The sequence below is a fragment of the Netta rufina genome (assembly GCF_964035555.1).
Source record: "Netta rufina genome assembly, chromosome: 5".
Lineage (NCBI taxonomy): Eukaryota > Metazoa > Chordata > Aves > Anseriformes > Anatidae > Netta > Netta rufina.
The window spans coordinates 33215123-33241662 of record NC_140128.1 but is presented as its reverse complement, the minus strand read 5'-3'; the positions used below and the strand labels follow the sequence as shown (position 1 = coordinate 33241662).

Genomic DNA, 26540 nt, shown 5'->3' with positions numbered 1-26540 from the left:
CCTTTGAAAGATTCCCAGTCTTGTGTTACATGATTGATTCACTTTTCTTTAAAATGTTTATGGCTGAATGTAATGCTTGTGAAAATGACACTGTGTTACATTTCATTGGAAATGCTTGAATAATAATACTACTGCATTAGGGGAAAGGAGCCTCTTGTTTTGGAGAACGTGCAGCAGAGGTCAATAAGAAGCTATTATATCTAAGAAAAAAAAAGGGGGAATTATTCACGCTGAGAGAAGGGAAAAATAATTATGACTGGATTTTACAAAAATGTATAAAATTGTAGCATAAAATATCCTTTGATTTGGCAATATGCAGTGATTTTTTCCCCACTTGTGTGTCATTAACAATTAAGAGACGTAGTTTAAGCATTGAGAAAGTGGTGTGAAGGTAAATGCATTTTTGTTTAAGGAAATAGTACTGAAGAAATACGGAAGAAATCAACTGGAAATATATGTGTAGTATTTTATTAGAAAGAAGTGAAAGGTCTTGTCTGATTAAAATCAAGCAATCCAAATCAGGCATGTTCAGACCATGAAAAAGACTGCCTGATCCCTGGCTCTCCATTTTTTCCTGTTTTAACATCTAGCGCTGTCATCAGGTGGGAATGGCTCTTACTTCATCCTAAGAGCATTTAATGATGCCAATAACTGTTTGGAAGATGCAGTGTCATTGGTACAATGGATTTTTTATACCAGAGAGAGAAGGAATAAGTTCACCTGCCATTCTGCTGAGTATCATTGGTCATGATTTTTCCGTGCATATTGTGTTCTGGTTTTATATGGAGATTTTCCTACCTTGTTGCTTTTCAGATGGGATTTGTAATTTTCTGTTTCCCTTAGCATCTTAGAAGGCAGTACCTTTTCAAACAAAATTATGAAATTATGGTTGTTTAACTTTGGAATACACTGAATTTGTGGGCATAGTGTACCCAGGCATTTCAGATAAAATTCAGACAGAGTTCAGTGATTCAAAACTACTCTCATTAAAACAGGCTAAGGGCAATCACGCAATCACATACATGCACCAAAATCACCCCTGCTCCTGAGAAGTTAAAATTAATTGCCTGCAACTGGACAGGCTTACAGCTAGCTCTTGCAACTCCATGATAGCCCTGGTGATATTCTTAGGAGAGAACACGAAGGGCTAAATTGCTGTATGTATGACTAAAACTGAAATTTGGGATAGCCAGAATCAAAATCCATTTTTGTTCTTTAAGAAACAAATGTATGAATGTTTTTTCCTCTTTCTCTGATCACAATGATCTCTGTAAGTAAAGTTTCCATTTATTTATCAGTATGAAAGTATATTTTATTTATCAGTATGAAAGTAAAAGATCTAAAATACATATATGCCACTACTAATGCTTGGCTGTCATTTTCTTAGGAATTGTTTTTGAATCAATCTGTAATGCTGCAGATGGTTAAAATGTACCCAACAGGTGCCCCAAAAGAGATTTGTGTAGTAACTTGTCACAGCGTCACAGAGTGGTTGAGGTTGGCAGAGACCCCTGGAGATCACGGAGTCCAGCGCCCTGCCAAGCAGCAGCACATTGCTCAGGATTTCATCCAGGGGGGTTTGAATATCTCCAGACAGAGCAGGAGACTCCACAACCTCTCTGAGCAACCTGTTCCAGTGCCCTGCCACCCTAACAGTACAGAAATGTTTTCTGAATTTCTTTCTAGCTATCCAGTTTTCAGAGACATAAGATAATGTGCCTTTCTGAACAGTAGGTAGGTAGACTCAGTGCTGCCTTTTCTTCTTCTGTCGATTGTTTCCAACTAACCAACCCACATCCTGTCTGATACAAAGCGTCTCTGTCTCTTACAGTGTTTTTTCTGTTTCCTCTAGAAAACTGTAACTACAGCTTCAATGATCACCACTAAGACACTACCTCTCGTCTTGAAAGCAGCAACTGCGACCATGCCTGCCTCCGTTGTGGGTCAGAGACCCACCATTGCCATGGTCACTGCTATCAACAACAATCAGAAAGCGGTCCTCAGCACCGATGCGCAGAATGCACCAGTCAACCTCCAGACAACAAATAAGGTCACTGGGCCGGGAGCTGAGGCAGTCCAAATAGTGGCAAAAAATACAGTCACTTTGGTAAGCATTTCATGGGTTTGCCCTGCAGATACATGTGGTTTGAGTTTACAAGAGGGCTATAGAAAATATTTAAATGAATAGTCTGTTTTTTGCGGGAGAAAGAAAAGTAAGTACCTGTTATGAGGCTTCCTTACTTTAACATTGTTAAAATAAGAGTCTAAGAGAAAAGCATTTACCATCTACATGGGTTGTTATTACTGTTTTGATTATAGAATTAAATCAGTGCTGTCATCGCCTCTGTGTAGAGTTTCCCCTGGTTGCAGCTATTAGTCATGGGAAAGTATCAATTGTTTTGCCCCTACCTAGGCTATGTGGCTGTGTTCTGCAAAATTCAGCTAGTTTGATAAAAGTGGTGTCCGAGTTTCTTTGTTTGATCATTTGGGGTCTTCGTCTTATATTTTTTGAGTCAATCTCTCGTGTTCCCTTTCTGTGATAGTCTCTGGTGTTAGACACACCGCTTAACTCTGTTCACTATCCTGTCTTCACTCACCACTTTTTCATACGTAGATCCTGTTTCCTTAAGTGTATTTTGGAAAGTGCTTTGATTACATCACACAGTCTTTTCAAGAGTAGTAAAGCTGCTGAACAATCAATCAGCCACCTGAAAATATAAGAAGTAATGTTTTAGAATTGGATTATATAGGCTTCTTGGACTGGAAACCAGCAATTGTATGAGATCATGACAGAGAAATTTTACTTCTGAATTAAAGATTGAAATTTCACTAAACATTTATCTTTACTTATGTTAAAAAACAAAACAAAACAAAACAAAACACATTTTAATAATGGAAATGAAAGTAATTTTGCTTCCTAATGAGGCATATGTTTGTAATCAGAACAGACTGAATGGAGTTATTGTGCTATTCCCTTTTCCAGTGTCATCCATCGCCCCACTCTCATCTGGCCTTCATGTTTCTGCTCAGTCTCTTTGCTGAGTAACTTACTTAGACTGCAAGGTGATTCTGACACAACACTTGTCCATGATTTTTGTTTTGGTAGTACATTTCATCAAAAATCTCAGAATATTTTCCCAAGCATTAATTAATCAGTACAAGAGCTTTTTGAAGTAAATTGCAATCTTATGTGCATGGACAGAAGTACAGAAAGGTGGAAACTAACATGGACATGGATTTCAGAGCATCTCACTGTGTAGTCACTAGGGCTATTCAGAGATTAATTATGTGGCAGCTCCAATTGATTTCAGGTAGACAGTGAAGTACTTAGGACTCCTTAAAATCAGACCCTAATTGTTTCGATTGGCTTACTTTTGAAAATTTTAAGTTGTGTGTTTACAGCCCTTCGTAGTGTCATTAATATTGCTAGAAATAGAAGAGTTTTAACCTCCAGTTCTTTACTATTTTTATGAGATACTCTTTCATTCTGTATATCACTGAATACAATAGGACAATAGTTCATGTAGCTGGACATCAAAGGCTGGTATTATTTTCTGTCTGTTGTAAAGCCAATTATTAACTATTAAAACAAATGGCAGTTTCATTATCTTCAAATGAAATGGTTTTAGATCATATAGCATAGTAGTACAGTTGCTCTAGAAGGAAAGATACCTTCAATTTGTGTTCCAAGGTGTACAGGAACAGGGACGTAAGATTAGTTCTGACTTCAATACATTTATAATGAAGAAGCTGTTACTGTGAAAAAATATTTACAGAGTGGAAAACCAGGAACATCAAGTCTGAAAATACATTCAGGAGTTTGATTTTGGTGAACAACTTCAAAGCTGTTTTCCACTTATTTAGCTGTCTTTTATGTTCTTACAGCAGGTTCAGGCTACACCTCAGCCCATAAAAGTGCCGCAGTTCATCCCTCCTCCCAGACTCACTCCTCGTCCAAATTTTCTTCCACAGGTGAGTGTACAGAGAACAAACAATAGAAGAAAGGCCTTAATTATAGCATAAATAGAAGATATTTTCTATGTACATAATGTTTGTTGGTCTTTACTTGTGACCTGGTGGAGGAGACAATTCATCTTCATCAGGTTTGCGGATGATGCCAAATTTGAGGGTGCAGTCCACACACTTGAGGGCAGTGCTGCCGTTCAGAGGGACCCAGACAGGGTAAGGGAGTTAGCCAGCAGGAATCTCCTGAACTTTGTCAAGGAAAAAGGCATAGTCTTGCACCTGAGATGGACTAACCCACTGCATTAGGTACAGGCTGGGGACTGGCAGGCTGGGAAGCAGCACTTTTTAGAAAGGTCTTGTCTGACAGTAGCTAAATGTGAACTAGTAGTGTGCCCTGGCATCAAAGAAGGTTGGCAGCATATTGGACTGTACCAACAGGATCAATGGAGGAGATTAGCCACCTTTTCTCAGCAATCATAAAAATGGATCTGGTGCATGGCATCCAGTTCTGCCCCCCCGGTATAAGGAGGAAGTTGATTGAAATTTGAATTACTTTCAAATTTAGGGGGAGGAGGGCCACTAAGATAGTTCGGGGGGGACGGGTAGAAATACATGACCTACAAGGAGAGGCTGAGAGAGCTGAGCTTGTTCAGTTTATACAAGAGATTTTGGGGAACCTAACAGCAGCCTTATTTCCAATACCTACAAAGAAATAAAGAAGTTAGAGACATAGGTGCATGGCGCGAGAATTACAGACAAGGATCATAAATTTTAACAGGAAAGGTTTAAACAGGGAATGGAATGGAATGGAATGGAATGGAATAGTTCAGTTGAAAGGGACCTTCAAAGATCATACAGTCCAACTGCCTGACCACTTCAGATCTAACCAAAAGTTAAAGCATATTGTCCAACTGACAGACATGGGGTATCAACCACCTCTTTAGGAAGCCTGTCCCAGTGTCTGACCACCCTCACAGTAAAGAATTTTTTCCTAATGTCTAGTCAAGAAACAGTTTCTCACTGTGATGACACTTAGGAGTGGAAGAACCTGCCCAGAGATGTTATAGAAGCTCCAAACTAGGAGGTTTCAGAGACTTGTCTTGATGAAGTCCTGAGCAGTGTGGTCTCTGCAGTTAGTGTTGGCCCTTCTCTAAGCAGGAGATTGGGTAGAGACCTCCTGAGCTTCCTTCTAACCTGCATGGGTCTGTGATTATGATATTGACATATGATGATCATATATGGAAGTATTTGCTTCATATGATATGAACCCACTGAACTGGTGTTAGCAAAATCAAAGTATTACCCAAAGCCTTAAATTGCTATTATTGTTTGCCATTCATGAGCAAAAAAGCGAAAACAAGATGTCTTTAGATAGTTCCCAAGTGTTTCCGTATTGCAACAGAAAGTGACCTGTTAGCAGCTGAGCAGTAAAACTTGTTTTTTACAAGTTTTTCCATGGTTTGTGAAAGACACTGATTCATTTTAAATAAATAAATAAATAGGTAAATAAATGTTGGAGGAACTATTTAATTACCAAGATATATGTGGCACTGTGGCTAAAATTCTGAATCTTTTACAGAAAAAAAAAAAAAAAGGAAAAGGAACAGGAACAGGAACAGGAAAGTATGGGCTGATATCTGGTTAAGATTTAGGGACAGTGAGGTCTGTAAGGATTTTTCCTAGTTTTCAATGATAAAATTGTAACGGAATATTAAAGATGGATAGGACAATAGAAATTAAACAATGAAAAAGGCTTTATTTTCAGAGTAATGCATTGTACTTCTATACTTTGTAATGATGTGATAAGTAAAAAGTTAACAATGGGCAAGAAATAAGCAAATATTGGTGGTAGAGGACTGAAAAACTTGTGGCCCAAGAAAGAAAAAAGATTAACAACTTCATTTACCTTTACCCTTTATCACTTTCAGTGAGAGATTGATGTATAATCTTGATTTTTGTTTGTTTGTTTAGCAAGATTGGTTGTGCAGGTGTCTATTTAGATATAGATAGAGATGACAACAGTAACAAGGATTTGCTGAAAATTTGCTGAAGGCTCAGTGTAAAGCCTTAAGACACACTTTTAGCATGAGCGCCTCAGCAGTGCCGGTAAATATTACATGAATATTTGGCTTGCAAAACCAATATGTTGATTTAGACATATATAAGGCACTTGGCAGTACACACGCAGTATATAAATATCTGTGCATCAAAATACCATTTCAAGGACCGTGACTTCACATGCAAATGTTATGGCTGCGTCTTATGCAAGTAGGTTTGAAAACGTGGCTTTTCTTTCTCATAGAATACTTATGATGCTATGCTAAAAATTACATTCTGTAAGTAATCAAGCAACCTTGCATGGAATATAAAGACAGAATTGTAAGACTTGGTAAAGAAGTTCTTTTGCAGTACTCATATATGAATCTTTCTGTCTTTTTTACTTTTTTGTAGGTTCGACCTAAACCAGTTGCCCAAAATAACATTCCTATTGCCCCAGCACCTCCTCCAATGCTTGCAGCTCCTCAGCTTATTCAGAGGCCTGTGATGTTGACAACAAAGTTCACACCCACCTCTTTACCGAACTCTCAGAACTCCATACATCCAGTTCGTGTAGTTAACGGGCAGACAGCAACCATAGCCAAAACCTTCCCTATGGCACAGCTCACCAGCATCGTGATAGCAGCACCGGGTACCAGGCTCGCTGGACCTCAGACTGTACAGATCAGCAAACCAAACATTGAAAAACAGGTACAGATAAGAAAGTATCTACTAGATAAACATACCGGGTTTATTGCTTTATGGAGCCAGTTCTGGAGAGGATAAGAAATGGAGACATTTTCAGTGGGTACTGGAAATATTCGTGTTCCAACAACAGTACAAATTAAGGAATGACTTTCAGCTCTTGGGGTAGAAATTACCTTTTCTTTAATATGGCTCATTGGAATTTTATTCTCAAACTTCAGGGGTTTTATTCTCCTTGTACTGTCTTAACTTCAGTAGTTTATAAACAAGCAATATTCCAGAGCTGTACTAATTTACTGGATACCAAGTACAAACAGAAGTCCGTGTTCATATCAGGCTTTTAAGAAACACTGTTTTCAGTGGGTTTGTTTTTCAGATAGTGGCTACCAGAAAGGAAAAAAAAAAAAAGAAAAAAAACACAAAATCATAGGAGTATATAATGCAATAAGTACAATAATTTCTTCCTTGATCTTGTAGTCTTGTACACCTGTGATTGGAGACAAAATAGTCTCACTCAGCTTCTGAAGACTGGCAGTTTCCCATGACTAAATTGGATTGAATGGGTGGAAGGGAGACCTTCAGAAACAGAGCATTCTGGATGTTTAGTTTTAAAGTCTCTTTCCAGTAAAGATTTTTGTAAAATAAAATTTTGCTTTAGTGTGGGTTGCAGCTGCAGTCCTTGCCATTCAGTTCAAGTGAAGCAATCTTCTGTTTCACTTTTAACTCCTTAGTATATTACATGTTAGTAATATTATAATACTATATAATGTATAATATATTATCTATAACATATAACATATTTTTATATAATTTTTATATAATTGTGAATATATTTATATATATTTCACTTACAACTCTTTCATAGACTAATGTGCCTTGAAGTTATCGTCCGTATTTGAAGTCACCTATAGAGACTGAAAAACTTGTGCATGAACGTTATGCTCATGTTCAGTTCTCTTTATGAATTCACCTAAGTAGGTTCTTGTGTACATCAAGGCAGTTTTACAAGTTATTTAGCAATGCATGCCCTTTTCATATGATTTGAAGTTGTACTTTTACAGTACTGTACTTTTGATGCCTGTTCCTTTTGATGTCAGCAATATTAATTTGCTCTTTCAATAATTACTGGAAATTCAAGGAACTGTTGAAAACCATGCAGAAAAATGCTGGTGGCTTAATAACACACGATTATTTTTGTATATATTCCCTATGTGTTAAAGGGGAAAAGTTTGTGTCTCTATAGAGATTATCTTAATTTGTAGAATCAGCAGCTGTGCCATGTGTTGAGGATTGTCATGCAAACTTTTTTGATACCATTGCAAAAGATTCTAACTTCAGAAAAGAAAAAAGTTTCAGAAACATCAGAGATCTTAGGAGTCAGAGAGACAGTGTTTGAGCCATTCATAATTCTTCATGAAGACCAAGGAGCCAGAAGAACAAAATCCATGTACTGTGAGAGTGTTTTTTACCTGGAAGTTTTCTATCCCATTCAGTATAGTGATTTCTGTAATGCAGTTAACTCTTACCATGACTTTTATTGCTTGCATGGCTGCTTGGGTTAATGGAATGGTAGTGAGGCTGCTCCATCCTTTGTTAAAGCAAAACACTAATTAACATTCCTCTCACGTCAGATTCCTCAATTAAGTCTTTGTTAGCATACTGCCTGTTTTAAACTGTTTTTCTCCTGTATCTGCTAAAGTATTTGTTTTGCTTTATTAGTCAAAGTAAAAAAGTCATTCTTATCACTGAATGAAAGAAACACTGTTCCTTTTCAGACTATTAAACCACATGTGGAAGCAGAAGAGAAGCAAACAGAAAGTCGTACAGTTACTCCACCTGCTGCACCGAAGCCAAAACGAGAAGAAAATCCACAGGTATCAGAACACATCCAGAACTTTCTTTTCAGACAAAAAAGAAGTACTCTGTCCTTCAGAAAACAAATTTTCTCCTCTGTTCCATCAAGACTCCTAAGTTTTTATGTTCCTTACATTCCTGTTGGACAGCAATAGCTGATAGGGCTAAAGAATAAGAAGTCTAAATAGATATAATGCATTTGCATTTTCAGTCCTGAGATACATTGGACTTCAGAGCCTTTTGTTAAGCTAGAAGATCATAAGTTCCCTCTGATACTTCCTTCAACCAGGAGGCTTAGATTACAGCGCTGATTTCCATTCCTTTGAGCTTTTAGACTTCTAAACTTCTGAAGTTATTTTTAATGCTGGAGAACTGTCTTTATCTTGCTGTATGAAATACCACTGTTCTGGTGAGCAGGACGGAAAGAGTAACGTATGTTCGCATTCTCCCGGTTCTTATTCCAGTTTACATATAGTTAGTTTTATAGTGACAAAATGGCCAAAACGGGTATTTTTAAAGTCTTTCTGCCATGACAAGCTTTGGAACTGATTACAGCTAAATGTTCTGCTATGTTTGTTTTTTGTAGATGGATTCAAACTGACTACTGTGAGCATTAAATGTTGTCAGTACAAATTCTGATTTTTAGATGTCTTTGCAATTCCTGCATTAAAATTAGAATCCTTTAAGAAAGCCATAGCCCTTATCAAACTGCAAATGTAAGCCAGAGTTGCTCCTTGTAGTCTGCAATAATCATAGAGATAATATGGAGATCGTGTTCTGCAACCAGCAATGTTTTGCTGGCAACTGAATTGTGTTGGCATTTACTAAGAGCCAATCACGTAGTTGTTTCAGTGCTGGATTGGAAGTAAAGAAACTGCTTTCTTGTTACTAGCTCTGCCAACTCTGTGATCATGAGCAACTGGCATTTCCCTACATCTCAGCCTAGTTTCCCATCTAGAAAATGGGACTGGCGTCTATCTTCTGTAAAACAGATTGACATATATGAATGAAAAGTAATTTATAGAAGCAAAGCATTATTAATAACTTCTGTGTTGCTTAGTTACCTGTCAACTGACTTTAAAGGGCCTAAGTAGCTTATCCTAATGATTGGAATTGTTACGATCTCTGTGTTTTTCTCTTCCTTCCTTCTCACAGAAACTTGCCTTCATGGTATCTCTGGGACTAGTTACTCATGACCATCTGGAAGGTAAGAAAAATGTCATAAGTTGGTTCTTGAGCTCTCTGCTTCATGGCCATTCTGAGCTGGAAGTGCAAGTCCAAAATATATCTGTATTAAGTGCATTTGGGGTGTCTGTACTCTTGATCTTAGTCTCTGTTGTGCATCCTTTTTATTCCCCATGTTACATGGACACAAATCAGTTGCTTATGCAGCTGAGATCAGTGGTTGGCAAGAAAGTGTATGTTTTGGTAGTAGGAAAGAAGTTTGTGACAATGTTGCTTTTGGGGCAGTCCTTGTATCTGAAAAGTTATGCCATGGATAATTTTATGGTAACTCACATCTGGATTTCTTATTTATTTCACAGTTTCATGGAACTCTAATCTGTAAAGGAAATGAGTTGATAGATAATTGACTTTCTTAATCCTATGCAGTGAGAAACAGCCTAAATTGCAGCAGCTTGCATATTTCTGTACTGCATTTATTTTTAAGTATTGAAAAGGTTACTAGAGGCTTTTAGTTTTAGCTCTCAATTACACTGACCACCAATTTAAAAAGTCGTAGTCAGGGAGTACTTTTATTTAGACAGAAGATGGTAGTCATTTTGTGAATTAGATGAGCACTTACATTCCATGTTAGATCTTAGTTTTCAAACCTTCAGAAATCAGAAGTGTGACAAAGTTGCCTGTATTGAGTATGAGTGGTGTACTCCAGAAGCCTTCACAGCTAAATTCACATGCAAACTGTATTCTGAGAATTTTGTATTATTTCTGAGGCCTGTTGTTTTCTAACCTGAATGCTTTGTTTTACAAGAAATCCAAAGTAAGCGACAAGAGAGGAAAAGAAGAACAACAGCAAATCCAGTATACAGTGGAGCAGTTTTTGAGCCTGAGGTATTGATCACTTGCCGGGGGAAGCTAGTACTTTCATTCTGAGCTTGTGTGTTTTTCTGCCACATCGCTGCCTACTAAGCTGTCTCAGTTCTAACTAGACAGGGAAGCTATTGTTTATGATTTAAAAGGCCATTGCAATGATATGACCCTCATATTTTTTAAAAGTAAATACATTGGGGTGTTCTTTTAATACTTGCATTCCTTTCTGCCTTCCCCTATGTAAAGCTGACATTAAATGGCAGTGTGTGTTAGTCCTAGCCGTCAGGTCAGCTTGCATATTAGCCTGAAGCAGTCCAGATGTCAGAAGTAGTGTAAAAAAGCTGACCTTTCTGAAGCTATGCTCCAGAAAATAGAAGAGCCAGTCATCTCATGTAGTACTACCATGCTATCCATCAAATATTGCATATAGTTGTTGCCAAAAATGTTAGCCAACAGAAATGGTTCTGTTCTCCCCTACAGCGCAAGAAGAGTGCAGTCACGTACCTGAACAGCACAATGCATCCTGGGACACGCAAAAGAGGTGAGAGATACTTAGACTTTTCTTCCTGCTGTGTGCCTCTTTCTCCATCTTGTGTTTGTAGTCCCTTGTTGATATGAAGAACAAAATAAGGAAGGGCACTGCAGTACTTTATTTGTATAGTGAAGTTCTACGGCAGACACAGATCATGACTTCTAGGGATTAGCACAGCAGGTTTTATTAGGCAGCTCAGTGTTTCATTTCAGTTTCAATCTCGCCCCCCAAAAATAGAGCAAAGTGAAAGGTGAGATGTTTGAACATCATTTAGTGGTATAAAGCTGCTGTCAAGATCCTCTTGTTAATAAGTAAATTGTATCACTACTATCAAGAAGGTGGTTATGGAAGAAGTGTCTGCCCAGAATAGGAGAGGAAACTTAGTGTGAGAAAAGCTTGTTCCCTACCATGAGCAGAAATATGTCCTTGGAAAGATTTTATCTTGAGAAAGAAAGACTATCTTGCTCATACTGAGCACTTCGCTGCAAGCAGAGTGCCACTTGTCCAAACAGAAGAGATGGTGTTTCATATAGGTATGCAGTATTATTCAGTAGAAATTCTTCTGTAAAACAGGTGAAATTTTAAGGCTTAGGTTATGGTGAATCAGATGAGTCAGAACAGCATAGCAGAGAACTTGATACTGTTTTTTGTGCATGGCATCAACCACACATACATGACAATCTTTCCCTGATTTTTGACACTTTTCTGCAGTTTTTACAGACTTAAGCAATCGAGCATATTTAAAATCCACAGTCTAACCTAGCATCAACCAGTTCCAATTCTGTTGTTTTTTGTTTTGTTTTGTTTTGTTCTGTTTGTTTTTTTTTGGCTGCAAGGTCATATATCCATTTCACATGTACTCTCCTTGACATACCTTGTCAGTCCAGAAGGCAATGTGGCAAAACTGACACTTCTGCAGCCATACTGATTCTGAATAAAACACATCAGTCTCTTGCCATCCTCTAATGACATAAAAAAATATATTTATAAATAGTATGATACAGATTTTATAGAGAGAGAGGTTTGCATTTGATCTGTGGATAAGTAAATGTTCCTACTTCTAGTAATGATTTCTTAATTCTGTTTTATAACTCATTGTGAACAATTACTGTGTCAATGAAATAGTTTGCATGCTTTTGTACTTGATATTCTCCTAGCCTATTTATGCATGCTGACTGCTGTTATGCTCTCTCTTTTTTTTTTTTTCTCCCACACTGTTGTGAGCCTGCACCTTGTATCAGTACCAAACTAGTAGCATGAATTTTCAGTTGACAAAAGATTTGGATGTATACATTTGTTTTGTGATTTAGTATAGCAATATATTAGGTGAAAAGCTTATGCAAGCAAGTGCCCTTGAGAGCTTTAGTTTAATTCTAGATGGTGCTGAGCATGTCAGAAATTTCAGCCATGGACATCACTATCAGAAATCCGTTTCCAAGGACATACTTAGTTCTGGAACATATCCAGACTTTAAATGCTAGGTTTAGCATGTTAATAGGTATGGACTGACAATCTGTAAACATAAAATCCGGAGAATTATTCCTAGATCCTAGGTCCTTTATGTTTACATATCCATAAATTACCCAGGAGAAGGGAGGCAGAAATGATGGTTACATATTGTTTTTTGCCACCTTCCTTTGCATACGTAATTTTATGAAAATAGTTACAAACACATTTTGCACTTCTGCTAGTCTAAAGGAGCACATAGGAGTTGTGTAGAATCAAATGTATTTGACTGAGAAATGCTAAGAAAGAGCACAGGATTTGGGTGAGGGTTACAGTGGAAGACCAATGATAGATTACAGCTGGTAGTGCTGGGGTTATGAGTCACAAAATAGGACCTGTTCTAGCCTAATTTAAAAGATGTACCAGTAGAGTAGAAAGTGCTGATCTGTGGGTGAGTGGGTTTAAAAAAATGGGAAGAAAAGGAGAGGGTTGGAATGGTGAGTGTTGGCCTGTGATAAAGGACTTAACCTTTGTGTAGATTTATGCTGGCAGTAGAAAGATAGGAATGTGTGGGATAACAGTAGAAGGGATTTAATAGTAGTTATTGTGGCTTCTCTCTAGTTTTGATGCCAACATGCTCTCCCTAAAAACTGAATAGCCTTGTTTCTAGGAATGGAAAGCATTCCCACACTGCTTTTGTGAGAGCGATACTTTGACCCTCGACAGAACTTGTTTCTATTTCCTTCTGAAATACATCTTTTAAATGTTCTTTCCTTGCAAAATTCTACTTAAAGATTTCTTAAAAATGTTTTAATCTTTGCTTCTGTCCTTCCACTTGTAACTTTTATATTAATTTCCTCTCTGTGCTACATCATTTCCTTTTTCATGCTAGCCAATGAGGACCACTGGCCAAAGGTATGTAAGATCATTTTTCCTTTTTTTTTTGTTTGTTTGTTTGTTCCCTTTTGTTAATATGTAGGTCGTCCACCTAAATACAACACGGTGCTGGGGTTTGGGGCTTTGACCCCCACATCCCCTCTGTCCAGTTATCCTGACTCCCCTGAAAATGAAAAGACAGAGACCACATTTACTTTTCCCGCAGCTGTTCAGCCTGTGTCCCTGCCTAGCCCCAGCTCCACAGACGTAAGTAACTCTTGGGAAGGGGGTTACTTTTGGAAAGATATGTAGAAACAGTCACAAGGAAAATCATTGCAGATTTTGTTTCTGTAGTCTCACTCATCCTTTGTCCTAGTTCAGTGCAATGAAATGGTCCAGCATCCTTTTAACACCCTTCCTTTTTCCTCCTGCACCTATGTTCTTATCCTGTAGAGATTTTATTTATAACTCCTTCAGTGGATTGAAACACTGGGAGGCACCAGGCATGCTAGATGAGCTCATTTCCTTTGTGCCATGTCTGAGATCTTGTCTGACTGAATTGAATCTGTCATCCATGAAAATGGGGGAAGGGGAGAATGAAAAGTATTACTTACAGACCCTAATAAGAAAAAGTTGTGGTGTTTCTATAACGACAGAAGGGAAACCTCCCAGATTACTCAGGACAGCCAGGAGCCATGTTCACAGCGTTGCTTATGGTAGTTCTCGTGTACCAGTGTTGCTGAATACATTGCCCCTGTGATCAGATCACTAAATCTGTCTTGAATAAAATTTGCCCATTTTGTTATAATATATAAAGAAATAGGTATGTTTTTTTAAGTTAAAAGATAGGATTTGCCACTCAAAGTACAACTTCTTTTTAAGTTGCTGAGAACTACTGAATTATTTCATTATTACTAGCAAAAACATGAAGAAAAAATTTAAAGGTCATGCATAAACCTCAGAAAAGAAATAGTGAGAAAAGTTGGACTGAGTTTCTGTGTAGGTCTGACAGGACATAACGAAGGGACACTATGGCTTGTCCAAAAGTGTACTGTTACTCTATTCAGTATGGGCGAAACAATTCATTGCATAAAAATTCTCAGGAGTAAAAAGTAAAAGTGTAAAAGTAAAGTGCTCAGTGCAAAAGTAAAGTGCTTGCCTTTTAGTGACTACTGAGTACAGTTTAAAAATAAAAAGGTGCTTGCTTATTTAGTCATATCATTGCAGACTCCTGCAATCTGAGTAAGTGATCTGTGGGTTTTTTGTTTGTTTGTATGTTTGTTTTTTTTTACATATTTTCACATATAATTGAGGCCCAACAACTTGAAATGGGCTTTGAGGAAGAGCTGGGCAGCTTTATTTTCACCTGTGCAGTTTCACCACTCTAAGTGCACAGACTGAGGGACTATTGGCCACATACAAGAGGGAATAGAAGCCAGCTTGTTGCTTCTGAACTGTATTTGTTCTGTACAGATAACAGGAATAGAAATAGTACAAGTGTGTCTGAGTCACAGAAATAAATAGATGCAGTTCTGATACACAGGGAATATGTATGTGAAATTAGAAGGTGCTCTTTTATGTAGTCACTTTTGAAAGCAGAATAGCACTTGACTATAAAAGCCCTTTGCTGACAGTCAGATGAAAGAGACTGTGGAACAGCCCCTCATAGGGAGGGTGGGGCAGCTCCATCTCTGGGGTCTTCTATAAGTAAGCAGTAAAAATGACAAGTAAACATGCTGAAGAGAACATTTTTGACACTGGCCCCAAGAGAAGGGCTGGATAATGTGGTAGGTCTTTTCCATCTCTGACTTCTGTATGCATACTGCCGGTCTTTTCCCACTATATAAGAGCTCTCGAAACAGTATAATGTGATGTTGTCCTGTTTTCCGAGGTGCCTGGTGACAGCAGGCTAAATCAAGAGTAGAGAATTTTTGAGGCATTCTAATCTAGTTCTCAATGCCGTGAATTTTCTGAAATTTTATAGTATTTGTACTTAGATTATGGATTATTTCAGTATACTTTAATTATGAAAATAGAGGTATTCTAAAGGAGACAGTGGAAGTTTACAAAGAAGGTAGTTAACATTCTCTCTTACCTGAGTGTATTGTAATATAGCACAGTAGCACTCTTTTCCCTTTAGAATAACATATAAGTCCCCTTTAAAATGTTTACAGACAAGTGATTTAGTTTATGCATAAGCATTGGTTTTAACATTTTGTAGGTTTGTTTTTTCAAAGGAATTTTATCCCAAAGTCTTATTCAATGTATATTCCCTATCAGGTGAGCTAATTCTTTAGACTTTTCAGAAATATTTGGTATTGAATTCCATGTAAAATAAAATACAAGTAAAAGCAGAAGATACATTTCAACATGACAATCAAAATATAGAAAGGTCTGTTTATTCCAGATAGGATAGAAAATGCTGCCTGTTGTTACAGCTCCCAGCCTTTGGGGACATACAGAATGAAAACATGAGATGTGCATGCCTAAATAAAAGGTTATATCAAAAGTCCCAGTTAAAACCATTCAGCAGTTTCCCAGACAGATATAGAGGAAAACTGCAATTTTACCTATCTTTAAAACATTTTTGCACTCATTTACTGAGAAGGTCTAATTCATATAGACTTTAGAATGGAAGTTTGATGTTCATTACATAAATAAACTTAACTTTTAGCCAACCTGTAAAAAATACAAATCAAGCACTCAGCCCAGAAAGGCCTTCTTGCCTTTCTCCTGAATTGTCATTCTCATGACAATGACATAGATGAATTTTAAAGGGACAATAAAGCAGGAACTTGAGATGGGATTGGAGATAAAAGTAGAGGAGTAGAAACTGGGAATAGAGCCTGGGGAAAGGAAGGAAGTAATACAGTAGGCATGGTTGAACAAATCTTTTTTTTTTTTTTTTCTGTCTGGCAATTGGCTGTGAAGCATTTGGTTATGGGTGATTCTCCCTCACACAGTAGCATATTCACCTGGAAGATGGCAATTGCCTTTGACAGTCAATTACTCAGCAGCAAGAATAAAGCAAAACTGTTTTCTGTCTAAAAGTCTCTATTCTAGTGATGGTTCAAGTCTGTGGTCACAAAATGCCTTTTTATTAGTAAATTAATAAATGGTCCAGTTGAGAAGAGCATTAGAGAACATGCAGATTGCAAAGTCAAACCCATAAATGTTAGGAAGTGCCAAGATTATTATTGCTTATGATAACTTAATTCACTTATATCATTCATATATATTACCATCAACTTTATGTATCTGGTCTTGTACAGTTGTTGTCACAGAATATTTAGATTTCCCACGTTATTCCAGTGAAATGTACATATACCTATATACATGTATATTACATATTCAGACACATAAACTACATCTACTTTGGATATGACACTGTATTGTTCAGTTCTATTCCTAAAGCCAGGCACTATTGCTCTAGCCACTGTATATGAAAATAAACTGTTAGCTGTTCAAAAAGCTTTAATTTGCTTTCTGGTTTTCTTGGTACAGGGGAATTAGAGCAAAAAGTGACCTTAAATCACCTTTTATACTGTCTCTGTCCTGAAATTATTCTTCTGTCTGTTTAGCCTACAACATATGTCCGAGCATTGTCAGTGAGCTCTGCTCTAACATAGGTTGGCTGCATATAATTTTCACAGAGCTGGTCCAGACACTAAGATTAGTGGGGTGCATGTCACATCACATCCAACCCCCTTCATGCATATATTTATTAACTGTCTAGAAAACCTGGGGCATTTCTTTGGAATTGAGCATTGGCTGGGATTTGGTATGTCCAGTTATTAATTTTGAGGAAATACCCTGAATTTTGTATTACTGTTTTGACAAACCAAAAATAGGGCTATGGATTTTGTGCACGTGTTGCCATCCTGATGTGTTCAGCCATACTGCATGCTGACCAGTTGTATCACTTCTGGATTTACAGTGTTCTGTTGAATTTAGAAGGCTTCAGGTCTAAATTTCTAAATGTCACCACCTCAAGAAGCAACAGTTTGCATCTCTTGTGTAGATCTCTTTCTACGGGATACCAGATATATCAATTTTGGTTTTCAGCGCACCAATAATTGTGCACCTGAGCCAGATACCAAATGCCATTTGTAGTCTGTGGCAACTGAAGGCCACATGTAGTTCTCTAGAATGAGAATTTTCTTGTAAAATGTGAGAATTTTGCTCTTAAAAATTTCATTAGGTTGCAGAGGATTTCACATCTTAGCTTATGTCACGTCTCCTGTCTGCCTTCTTTTCCTTACTTGTACTCACAGAGTGCTTGATGGAGGAAAAGAAGTTCTTCCCAGACTGGTTACACAGATCACTTCACAAGAGGCATGAAGTGTCACTCATTTCATTCTTCTGTTAACACGGAAGAGCTCTGTTGTAAAGCATGAAATAATACTGTAACCCACCTCTCAATGATCCCCAGAGTTATGGAACCAAACCATGCCGCTGAAAATTCACTAAAGCTTGATCCTTTACAAAACACGGCGTCGGTGCTAACCTTGGGAATAAAGAGAAGAATAGCATTCCCTTCAGAGAAAGGCCTCATCAGCAATAGAGCCGCCAAGTAGAAACCTTAGCAGATTGCCTGTGTCTCATTCTTCTAATATGTTTAATATTTTATCCACAGTAGAGGTTAGCGTCATTTTTCTTGTCTGGCAACTTAATGTGTAAGTGCATGGCCAAGTCCGATATCATTCCAAGATGGTGGAACTTACTCACACACTTGAAAAGACTGCACGGGTCAAAATGAAGCACCGCGAGTGCTGATGTTGCATATGTACAGAGGGAGTGTATATGCGCAATTTGACTCAACACATGCATCTTAAGATCACAGTCTTGCAGATGTTGTGTGTGTGAAAATTTGGCTGAAGTCAGTGAGAAGTGCATATTTCTGACTCCAGATGGGGCCTAGAATATGTCAGCTTGCCAGAAAAGGCAACAGGTGGAGAAGGGAGAGGGGTTCAGATGCCCCTTTCCTGCTCTGTGGGTGCTAAGCCATTTTTCTTTCATGCCTCTTTGTTCAAATATCCAAAGAACAAAGGAAAACAAACACCATCACCACAACTACCCCAAGCATGAGATGGGAGTAACAGGAGGAGAGAGAGAGAAGAAAAAGTGACAAAAATTAGACCTATATTTCTGGGGAGTTAAATTTCTTTAGAAAAGAAATTTCTCTAAAGGTGATAAAGTAGTAATTTGGACTGGATGTTGTTAAGAGACCTTGTCAGTATGTTTTCAACTCTTTCTGGGGGAGAAAAAAAAAAAAAAACACACAAAAAAACACTTAGAAAGTATCTCTTGCTATTCTTTCATCTTGTCTCTCAGCCTATGTTAGTGATGAAACATAGACCGCTGTCTATAGAGAAAGAGAAAATTTTGACTCACAGCTTTTTTGGTGCAACTTGAGGTAACCTGTGCGAGGTAAAAAGAATTATCTCAGAACATATAATTCATTCTGTTCTTTTTCATTTACAAGCAGAGCACCTTTTCCTTCCACTTTCATTTTTAAAGGTGACCTAAATATTTGACAGTGTTCTTTTAAGTCACTCAGCTGGGGTTTCTTACATACTATTACTGGAAAGAGACAGCCTCATCAGCATTCCCAAAGTGAAGTTGTGCTTACATCCAGAAATGAGAAGGGTTAAGAAGGAGAATAGCTCATCATTTTAGGAAAAGAAAAAAAAAAAAAAAGGCAGGGTAAGGGAGGAATCTATAATAAGACAGGCTATGGGGTATCAGTTGTTAAGAGAAGTTTTGGTAATAAGTGTTTGTTGTAACATGTTACCCTGGGAGGACAGAGGGAGCGTTTGGGAAGACAGATGTCAGTGTTTCTGACATCATGCCTGGTTTTCCTGGTTTTCATCTTCTAAAAAGGGCTTGACCATTTGGAACCCCCTTAGAAATAGTTCGTGCTGTAAACTTTGCATTTAACAATGATGTAGATGTCAAAGGTCAAAGTTCACTTTTTGCCTTCTCTCTCTTTCTCTCCCCTCAACCCTTCCCCTCAATTTTATAGGGCGATATCCATGAGGATTTTTGCAGTGTTTGCAGAAAAAGTGGGCAGTTGCTGATGTGTGACACATGTTCACGTGTTTATCACCTGGACTGTCTGGACCCGCCTCTGAAAACCATTCCCAAGGGCATGTGGATCTGTCCCAAATGTCAAGACCAGGTATTGTTTGACAGACAGTGTTATACACAATGCACTGTAAAGATTTTTCCAAGTTAAAGAAAACAATCATATCACTTGGCTTATTTATATCAAGACAGCCTGACACTGAACAAATTTATTTGATCTGCAACAAGGCTTGTGTGAATTTGATTTGATTACATCTGTTGGAATGCGTGCCAGTGCAAAACTGTTAAGTTTTCCTCCCGGACTTGAGGTCTTTATTCGTTACCCTTGTGTTTTTACTCTTTCTGGGCTGAAGCACACAAACTTTTGGGAAAGGTTCTCTACTACTCATAGAAATTTTCCTGTTCATCCCAAGCTCGTTGTTTCTTAAAAAGTTATTAGCATGTTCTTCTGGATAAATAAATAAAACATTTGTAGGAGCCTACCTCAAGAGATAGAGAAAATATAAACCTCTCTTTGGTTATATAAATCAAACACCGGAGAGATTGACTTCAGTGATCTCTTTAATAATGGTGTCCAGAATCTGTGAAATGAGGATGGACAAATAGCTTGTTTCTTCTTTCTTCCAAATCCCTCGTACACAATTAAAGTGAACAGATGATATTTTAATATTTTGTTCATAATTGCATTGAGATTACAAGACAAAGAATTAAACTACTGTATTCATAACCCTTATGTGGAACTCCAGAAGTTGCAAAGGGTTGCTCTTAATCAGCAGCCTGAAGCTGTTAGTGTTCTCTCTGATTTAGCATCTTGCTTAGTCACCCACATGACCTTTGGTTAGCCAGATGGCAAGGTAAGAAAACAGCCTGGCAAATGATGTGCTATTCAGGAAAATGAAAAAGCAAAACTCAAGTGACTTGGTCAGTAGTTGCAAATGAGGGAGAGTTACCACTTTCCTATTCCTGCTCTTGTGTTCCATCATGTCTCCCTTCTCTTTGTATTTCTGTGATATGTTCCCACAAAATTATGGGGAAAAATGGGAGGTATTTCACTACAAAGTGGCCGAGTCCTCTGTCTTCTGAGACACCCCTCGGATTGACTTGTTAAAAAGACACATTACATTTTTCTTCACAAAATAAAGTTCCTTAGGAAGGAATATGTTAGGAAGGAATATGTAGGTAGGAATATGTTAGGGAGGATCTGAAAGGCATAAATGGGTTTTACCCTTACATGTACATAAAGAGGGTTTGGCAATTATATTAAAATGATTCTAGTAAGAAGGGCAGATAGGACAGTTTCATGTTTTACTAGCCAGGAAGTGTGGTATCTGAATGTATGGTGTGGAGACTGCTCTGTGCCATGAGAAGTTTTCTCCCAGAACATCTGAGATCAGCGGTTTGTCTGAACCATGACATAATGTTTGTCTCCTGGCAAGTTTGAGTTCAGATACATTATCTTTTCATTCCTCTTTTAAGTTGTTCAGTTTCATTAGTAGAGTTTATTTGTAGCTATGGAGGGAATTTGAGAAAATGCTGACATTTGTAAGAAACAGGCCTCCTTTGTGGGAGCTACGGTACAGTTGTGAATAATTCCCTCTGTTAAATCTCAGAACAGGTCTGCAAAGCAGACGTGTTAACAGGGCTCAGACTAATGATAGCCATAAAGAAAATCCTCTGTCTTTCCCTCTTTCTCCTTTTTCTTTTCCTAGGAGTAGATTATTTACCATCTAAATCTCTACACACTTTTCTTTCAGATGTTAAAGAAGGAAGAAGCAATCCCGTGGCCAGGAACTTTAGCAATTGTTCATTCATATATTGCATATAAAGCAGGTAGGAAAATGGGGAGCAACACCTTTGCTTCAGTTTTGATACTGGAAAATGTAATTGAGGGAATGGGACAGAATGATACTTCCTTTGGAAAAGGAAATTAAAGGAAAAGGACCTTAATCACTTGTGGAGTGTAAATGGCAGTCTAAATATTTATTAAGCTTTCTGTGGTGCTTCTGTGTATAGGTGAAACATTGGGTGTGATTTATTGCAAAAGTTGTTGAATTGATCTTAAACACCGCCTTTAAATGAAATAGTTTACAGCCTCTATCTACAGTTGTAACAGAAACACTTTAAATATTATTTCTTGATGTGATGAATATTCTGTTTTTCAGCAAAAGAAGAGGAAAAACAGAAACTACTTAAATGGAGTTCAGATTTAAAACAGGAAAGAGAACAACTAGAGCAGAAGGTCAAACAGCTCAGCAATTCCATAACGGTGGGTATTGCCCTCCCAAATAACTCTTCACCTGTCTTCTGATGCCAGAATTCAGAGAGAGAACTGTAGAGCCCATGTGCTAGACCTGTCTTTCACTGGTTTTACTGAGAATTAAATGGGCTCTTTCCTATGTTTTTTAGGACTTTGGGGAGCAGGAATGAAATGCAGGCAACATATACTTAGAATGAGTCATTTACACATGATCCATGCTGACCATACACTGTAGACATGCAGTGACCTATAATAGCAGCAGGTGACAAAAATGACCCACAGCATTATTGTCTGTGGGCAGTAGATAAATTCTAATTTTCCAGTAGCTCACTTAAGTTTGAATAGTTGTGTCCCTGTGTGTAGTAAGAGTCTGCATTTTCCAGACATTCCTAGTACAAAAGTGACCGTTTAATTACAACTGGCTCTTGGGCTCCTGACATGTTGGCTTGGCAGTCAGCAGCTGGACTGTGCATGGCTCTGCATATTATTAATTGGACATCATCATACCTCTATCCAGAAGCTGTAGTTTCCACCTTAATTTATCACAGTAATTGGAACATACATATTAATTTGCTCTTTCTTCTCACCTTAATATGCAAATCAGGCTCTTGAGGTGCCAGTGTAAAGTTTGAGGCCCTCACTTAGCATAGGCTGAGTCTGTATCACAGAATGAAAAACACTGAAATCTGTGTGGCAACTCCTGTAAGGCTGGATACGTAAGTACAGATTTGTTTTTTTAAATGCAGATGCGCTGTGTGGTCTCTGTGTCTTTACCTCCTAGGCCAAAAGTAAGCGTCCCATGCTTAAAGACCTCTAAATGCTGATGATACAAGTAAAACAACTGTGAGCAAGTAGGTGGTGAGAGGTGCTGGCTAGCGGATCTGGAGACTGTCATCTTCTGGTTATCAGTAGCTGGGCATAAAGTCAGCAGCACTAGAGCACTAGCACCGTTTCTTAGTGATGTACACAGGCAGGGGCAAGCCTTAATAGGAGGGATTGATACTAGGTAAGGAGAATGGTTTATTTGCTATGATCAAGCCATCGCTTATACTTTCATTGGAACTGTCTAATAAAGGTGGATTAGATCTAAATGTTGTAGAGTTCTTACGATGTCAAGAGCTGTGTGTGAAAGCAGTAACAGTGTCTGGAGATCAGCATGGATAAAAGATTTGAAAAATGTAAGAAGGTTGTCGTCTCCATGTAAGAACCTGAATGTTATAGACATAAAGTAGCTACCATCTCCTTTTTGAGAGTTTCAGCTATAGATAAAAACAGTTTTTCACTCCTGAAGTATCACTTGTGGGCATTTTTTAAAGTTACTGTACCTTGACTCTTATCTAATGAGCTGGCTGTTGCTTCTAAGAGAAATAAGTGGTCGCAAAATAAGATTTTCAAATGAGGAAGGGTTTGTTTTTCAAGTGTCCCTTTATTTATTGAGAGGAGGAAGTGATATTCCTGCTAAAGCATAAGTGAAAGCAAAGGCTGTATCCCATTAGTCGCATGCACACACACTGTCAGTAGTCAGCTGCAGTAGGATGCCTGAGTTTGCACATCTGAGCTAAAGAAATTTCAGCCATGCAATACTACTAGAAAAATAATAAGAACATATACTTGGAAGTTTCCCTTCAAAAGGAACACAAAAGGATGGAGCTGTCTGTGTTGATTTGCCAAGCACCTTGGGATGAAAGGGCCATGCTGGGTGACAGCTACGTACTGACAATTTAATTCCGCAGCCTGCAAATATGAATTCTCCTATGATCGCAGCTCTGAGGCTCACTTTCTTCTAGGCTGGAATTATAGGTGACACTGTAGCTGCAGTCTTTTCCGAGTACTTACGTTTAGATCTGCAAACGTTGTATTCCTTCTCTTGCCTTCTTCCATTCATGTGAGAGTAAAACTTGAACTTACTACTGCTTTTCGGTTTTGCTGCAGAAATGCATGGAAATGAAGAACACCATCCTTGCAAAACAGAAGGAGATGCACAGCTCCTTGGAGAAGGTAAAACAGCTGATCCGCCTCATCCAAGGCATCGACCTTTCAAAACCCATAAACTCTGAGGTCAATTCAGTAGCCATCTCCAATGGCATGGACTCCACTAACAATACTAATGCTGCCACCTCCACCTTAGCCCCCTCCCCTTCCCAGAGCTGCATGGTGAACTGTAACAAGGGCGATGAGACTAAATAACACAGTGAAGTGCAGAAGGAGCCAAGGGAGGTGGCGGCGAGGAGGAGGAGCAAAATAACGAAACTCTAGAAAAGCAAAACCGGATTTCTTCTGGAAAGTGCAGAATTCTTTAGTTCTTTGGTTCCAGAGAGAGCGTGAAGATGCTTGTGCCAGGCGGCACCGGAGTTTGCCAATTGATCCTTCTTATTCTGTGTGTACATGCAAAGTTTGGATCATGTTACATGAATAGTGCCAGCTGGGGGTTCTTTGCCAGCACCATGCCAAGTGAAATAATATATTTACTCTCTCTATATTTTACACCAGTGTGTGCCTGCAGCAGCCTCCACAGCCACTATAGGTTTGTTTTATTTTTGTTTGGGGTGAGGAGCAGGGATGAGGGAGGAGAGCAGGTTTCAAATCCTTATTTGCAGAACAGTTTGTTTAGCTAGGGGAAAACAAAAACAAGTCCAAAGAGCCTGTGGGCTTTTCCTGTTTCTAAACTCTCAGTACTATTAAACCAAAAAAACAGAAATATAAATTATCAAATCCCAGTGCCCAGAAGGGACAAGTCTATCAAATAAGCAGTATTTACTATTGTTTAGACAGGAGATGTACAAAAGGAAAGGAGATGGACTTTTCACTGAGTAACCAGCACATGTACAGGCTGAAGATCTACTGTCCCAACAGCTTTGGGTTAACCCTATTTCTTCACATCATATAAAAGACATGCTTTGCAGAATTGGTTTGGGTCCTCACACTCATCCAGAAAGCCTGTGTTGGGAATGGGAAAATAGAGGGCCAGAATCCAGGGTCAGCTTGGAGCGTTGGACGGAGGTGTCCCAAGAGAAAATGTGCATCGATTACTTGAAAATGAGATTCCAACCCTTTTCTATATTTATAAACAACAAAAGTATCCTGAACAAAGTAGCACATGACCCAGATGTGTGAACTGAACAGAGAAATGTCCTTTTCTTTCACTTCCTTTCTCTTCTTTTGGTAACAAGAACTAAATAAGGAATAGAAAAGCTGTTTTTCAGGCTGACAGTCTAATTAAAGAGGTAGATGGGACCTTGCATGGTATAGATTAGAAGTAATAGTGTCAGTGAGATACAGTGAGTCTTTGTGAGTCCTTGTGTCATCGTTTTGGGCACTGTTTTTTTATGCAAGGGCAAAATCTTTGTATCTGGGGGAAAAAAAAAAAAACAAACAACTTTTTTAAATTAAAAAGGAAAATAAAAGATATTGAGGTCTTCCTAGTGTTACTTAAAATAAGATCAAGGTAAGAAACATTGTAAAAAAAATACAAAAGTGCTATTTGTTTCCTAAACAAGTGATTTCTATTAAAAAGGTGTCAGAACTGGAGAAAATGCTGTGTACCTAGAATTTTTTAACACAGACTTTGCTTATTTATGATGACATTCTGCTGTGTTTGTGTTTTAAGATCCAGTGGGACAGGTTCCATAGATTATACCATACATGCTACTGGCTAAACTCTGCTGAGAACCAAATCCTACAGTGTTGGATCTCACCCCGCTTGGAGGATCCGCCAGGCTTGTCTCTGCTGTTACCATATCTCTCCCATTCTTTCATGTGTTTGTAACCCAGAGAAAAGCATTGGCAGTGTGCTTTAATACTTTTGTGATATGGACTGATTAGAGCTTGAGAACGAAGACAGTGAGTTGTTGAACTGGAATCACCTTCTGTTATATCCTCTTATTTAAGACGTTCATCTCTTACGTATAATCTTTTCACTCTAGGTAGCAAAACTTGCCTTGTGCTCCTGTTATTGTGGGGTTTATCTCAGTTTAGAATGCTGACTCTGGTCACTTCGGGTTGTGTCCCAGAGCTACCCAGTTTTACTACAGCACGTAAATGTTCGGGCGAACCCTGTTTCCCCTGGAAGCACTGGCAAAACTCCCGTTGCTTTCAGTGGCAGCAGAATTGAGCCTGGACACAGACGATGCAAGGCAGGGTCCCCGGTGTGGTGCCATTGACAGCATGTGTTGGGTGGCGAGGCACACTTGCTCAGCTGCTTTTCTTAGTGGACCAGAGAAGGCTTTGCATTTCAAGGATGCATTTCTGAGCAACTAGTATCAAATACTCCAAACACTACATAGCCTGAGAGAGTCCCTCTGCTGCCGCAGCCAAGTACGCTTCTGCGGGATTCTTGGCACTGTCCTCTTCCCTTTCCTTTGCGTTGCCCTTCTGACCTTTAAGGATTTTTCTTCCTTCTATAGGAGGGTGCACTATTTTCAGCTCTGAGCTCAGAACTGATATCCTGAGTTCTCACATTTGTCCGTGGCTTGGGAAAGCGACTCTTACGTGCACTTCCCAGCTAAACTAGTGATAACCTCGACTCTTGGTTTTGATGTTTGAATTCTGTTCTGGAACCAGCAGAGCTGCAAGGATCAAACTGATCAAAGTAAAAATGTCCCTGCATCAACCCAGTTACCACTGGAAGTCATTATGACAGGGCAGCGACCCGTAGCATTCAAACAAAGGACTATATGTTTGAAGGGACGAGGAGAGAAAACAAAGTGGTTATGAGCCTTCTTTCTCTACAAT

General features: G+C 38.5%; 1 protein-coding gene across 4 annotated transcripts in view; it reads left to right on the top strand.

Moving 5' to 3' along the window:
- Nucleotides 1–25332, top strand: part of PHF21A (PHD finger protein 21A) — a 132416-nt gene extending 107084 nt beyond the window's left edge. For 2 of the 4 annotated variants that reach the window (XM_084288197.1, XM_084288196.1), the window contains exons 7-18: nucleotides 1853–2107; nucleotides 3886–3972; nucleotides 6418–6714; nucleotides 8484–8582; nucleotides 9718–9769; nucleotides 10553–10632; nucleotides 11092–11152; nucleotides 13569–13732; nucleotides 19491–19646; nucleotides 21307–21382; nucleotides 21715–21818; nucleotides 23742–25332. In XM_084288197.1, the coding sequence (XP_084144323.1) occupies nucleotides 1853–2107; nucleotides 3886–3972; nucleotides 6418–6714; nucleotides 8484–8582; nucleotides 9718–9769; nucleotides 10553–10632; nucleotides 11092–11152; nucleotides 13569–13732; nucleotides 19491–19646; nucleotides 21307–21382; nucleotides 21715–21818; nucleotides 23742–23996 (1686 nt within the window). In that variant the 3' untranslated portion in view covers nucleotides 23997–25332. Of the gene's footprint in view, nucleotides 1–1852; nucleotides 2108–3885; nucleotides 3973–6417; nucleotides 6715–8483; nucleotides 8583–9717; nucleotides 9770–10552; nucleotides 10633–11091; nucleotides 11153–13481; nucleotides 13505–13568; nucleotides 13733–19490; nucleotides 19647–21306; nucleotides 21383–21714; nucleotides 21819–23741 lie in introns of all 4 variants that reach the window. The other 2 variants (XM_084288199.1, XM_084288198.1) reach the window with 1 other exon arrangement.
- The last annotated feature ends 1208 nt before the right edge of the window (nucleotides 25333–26540 follow it).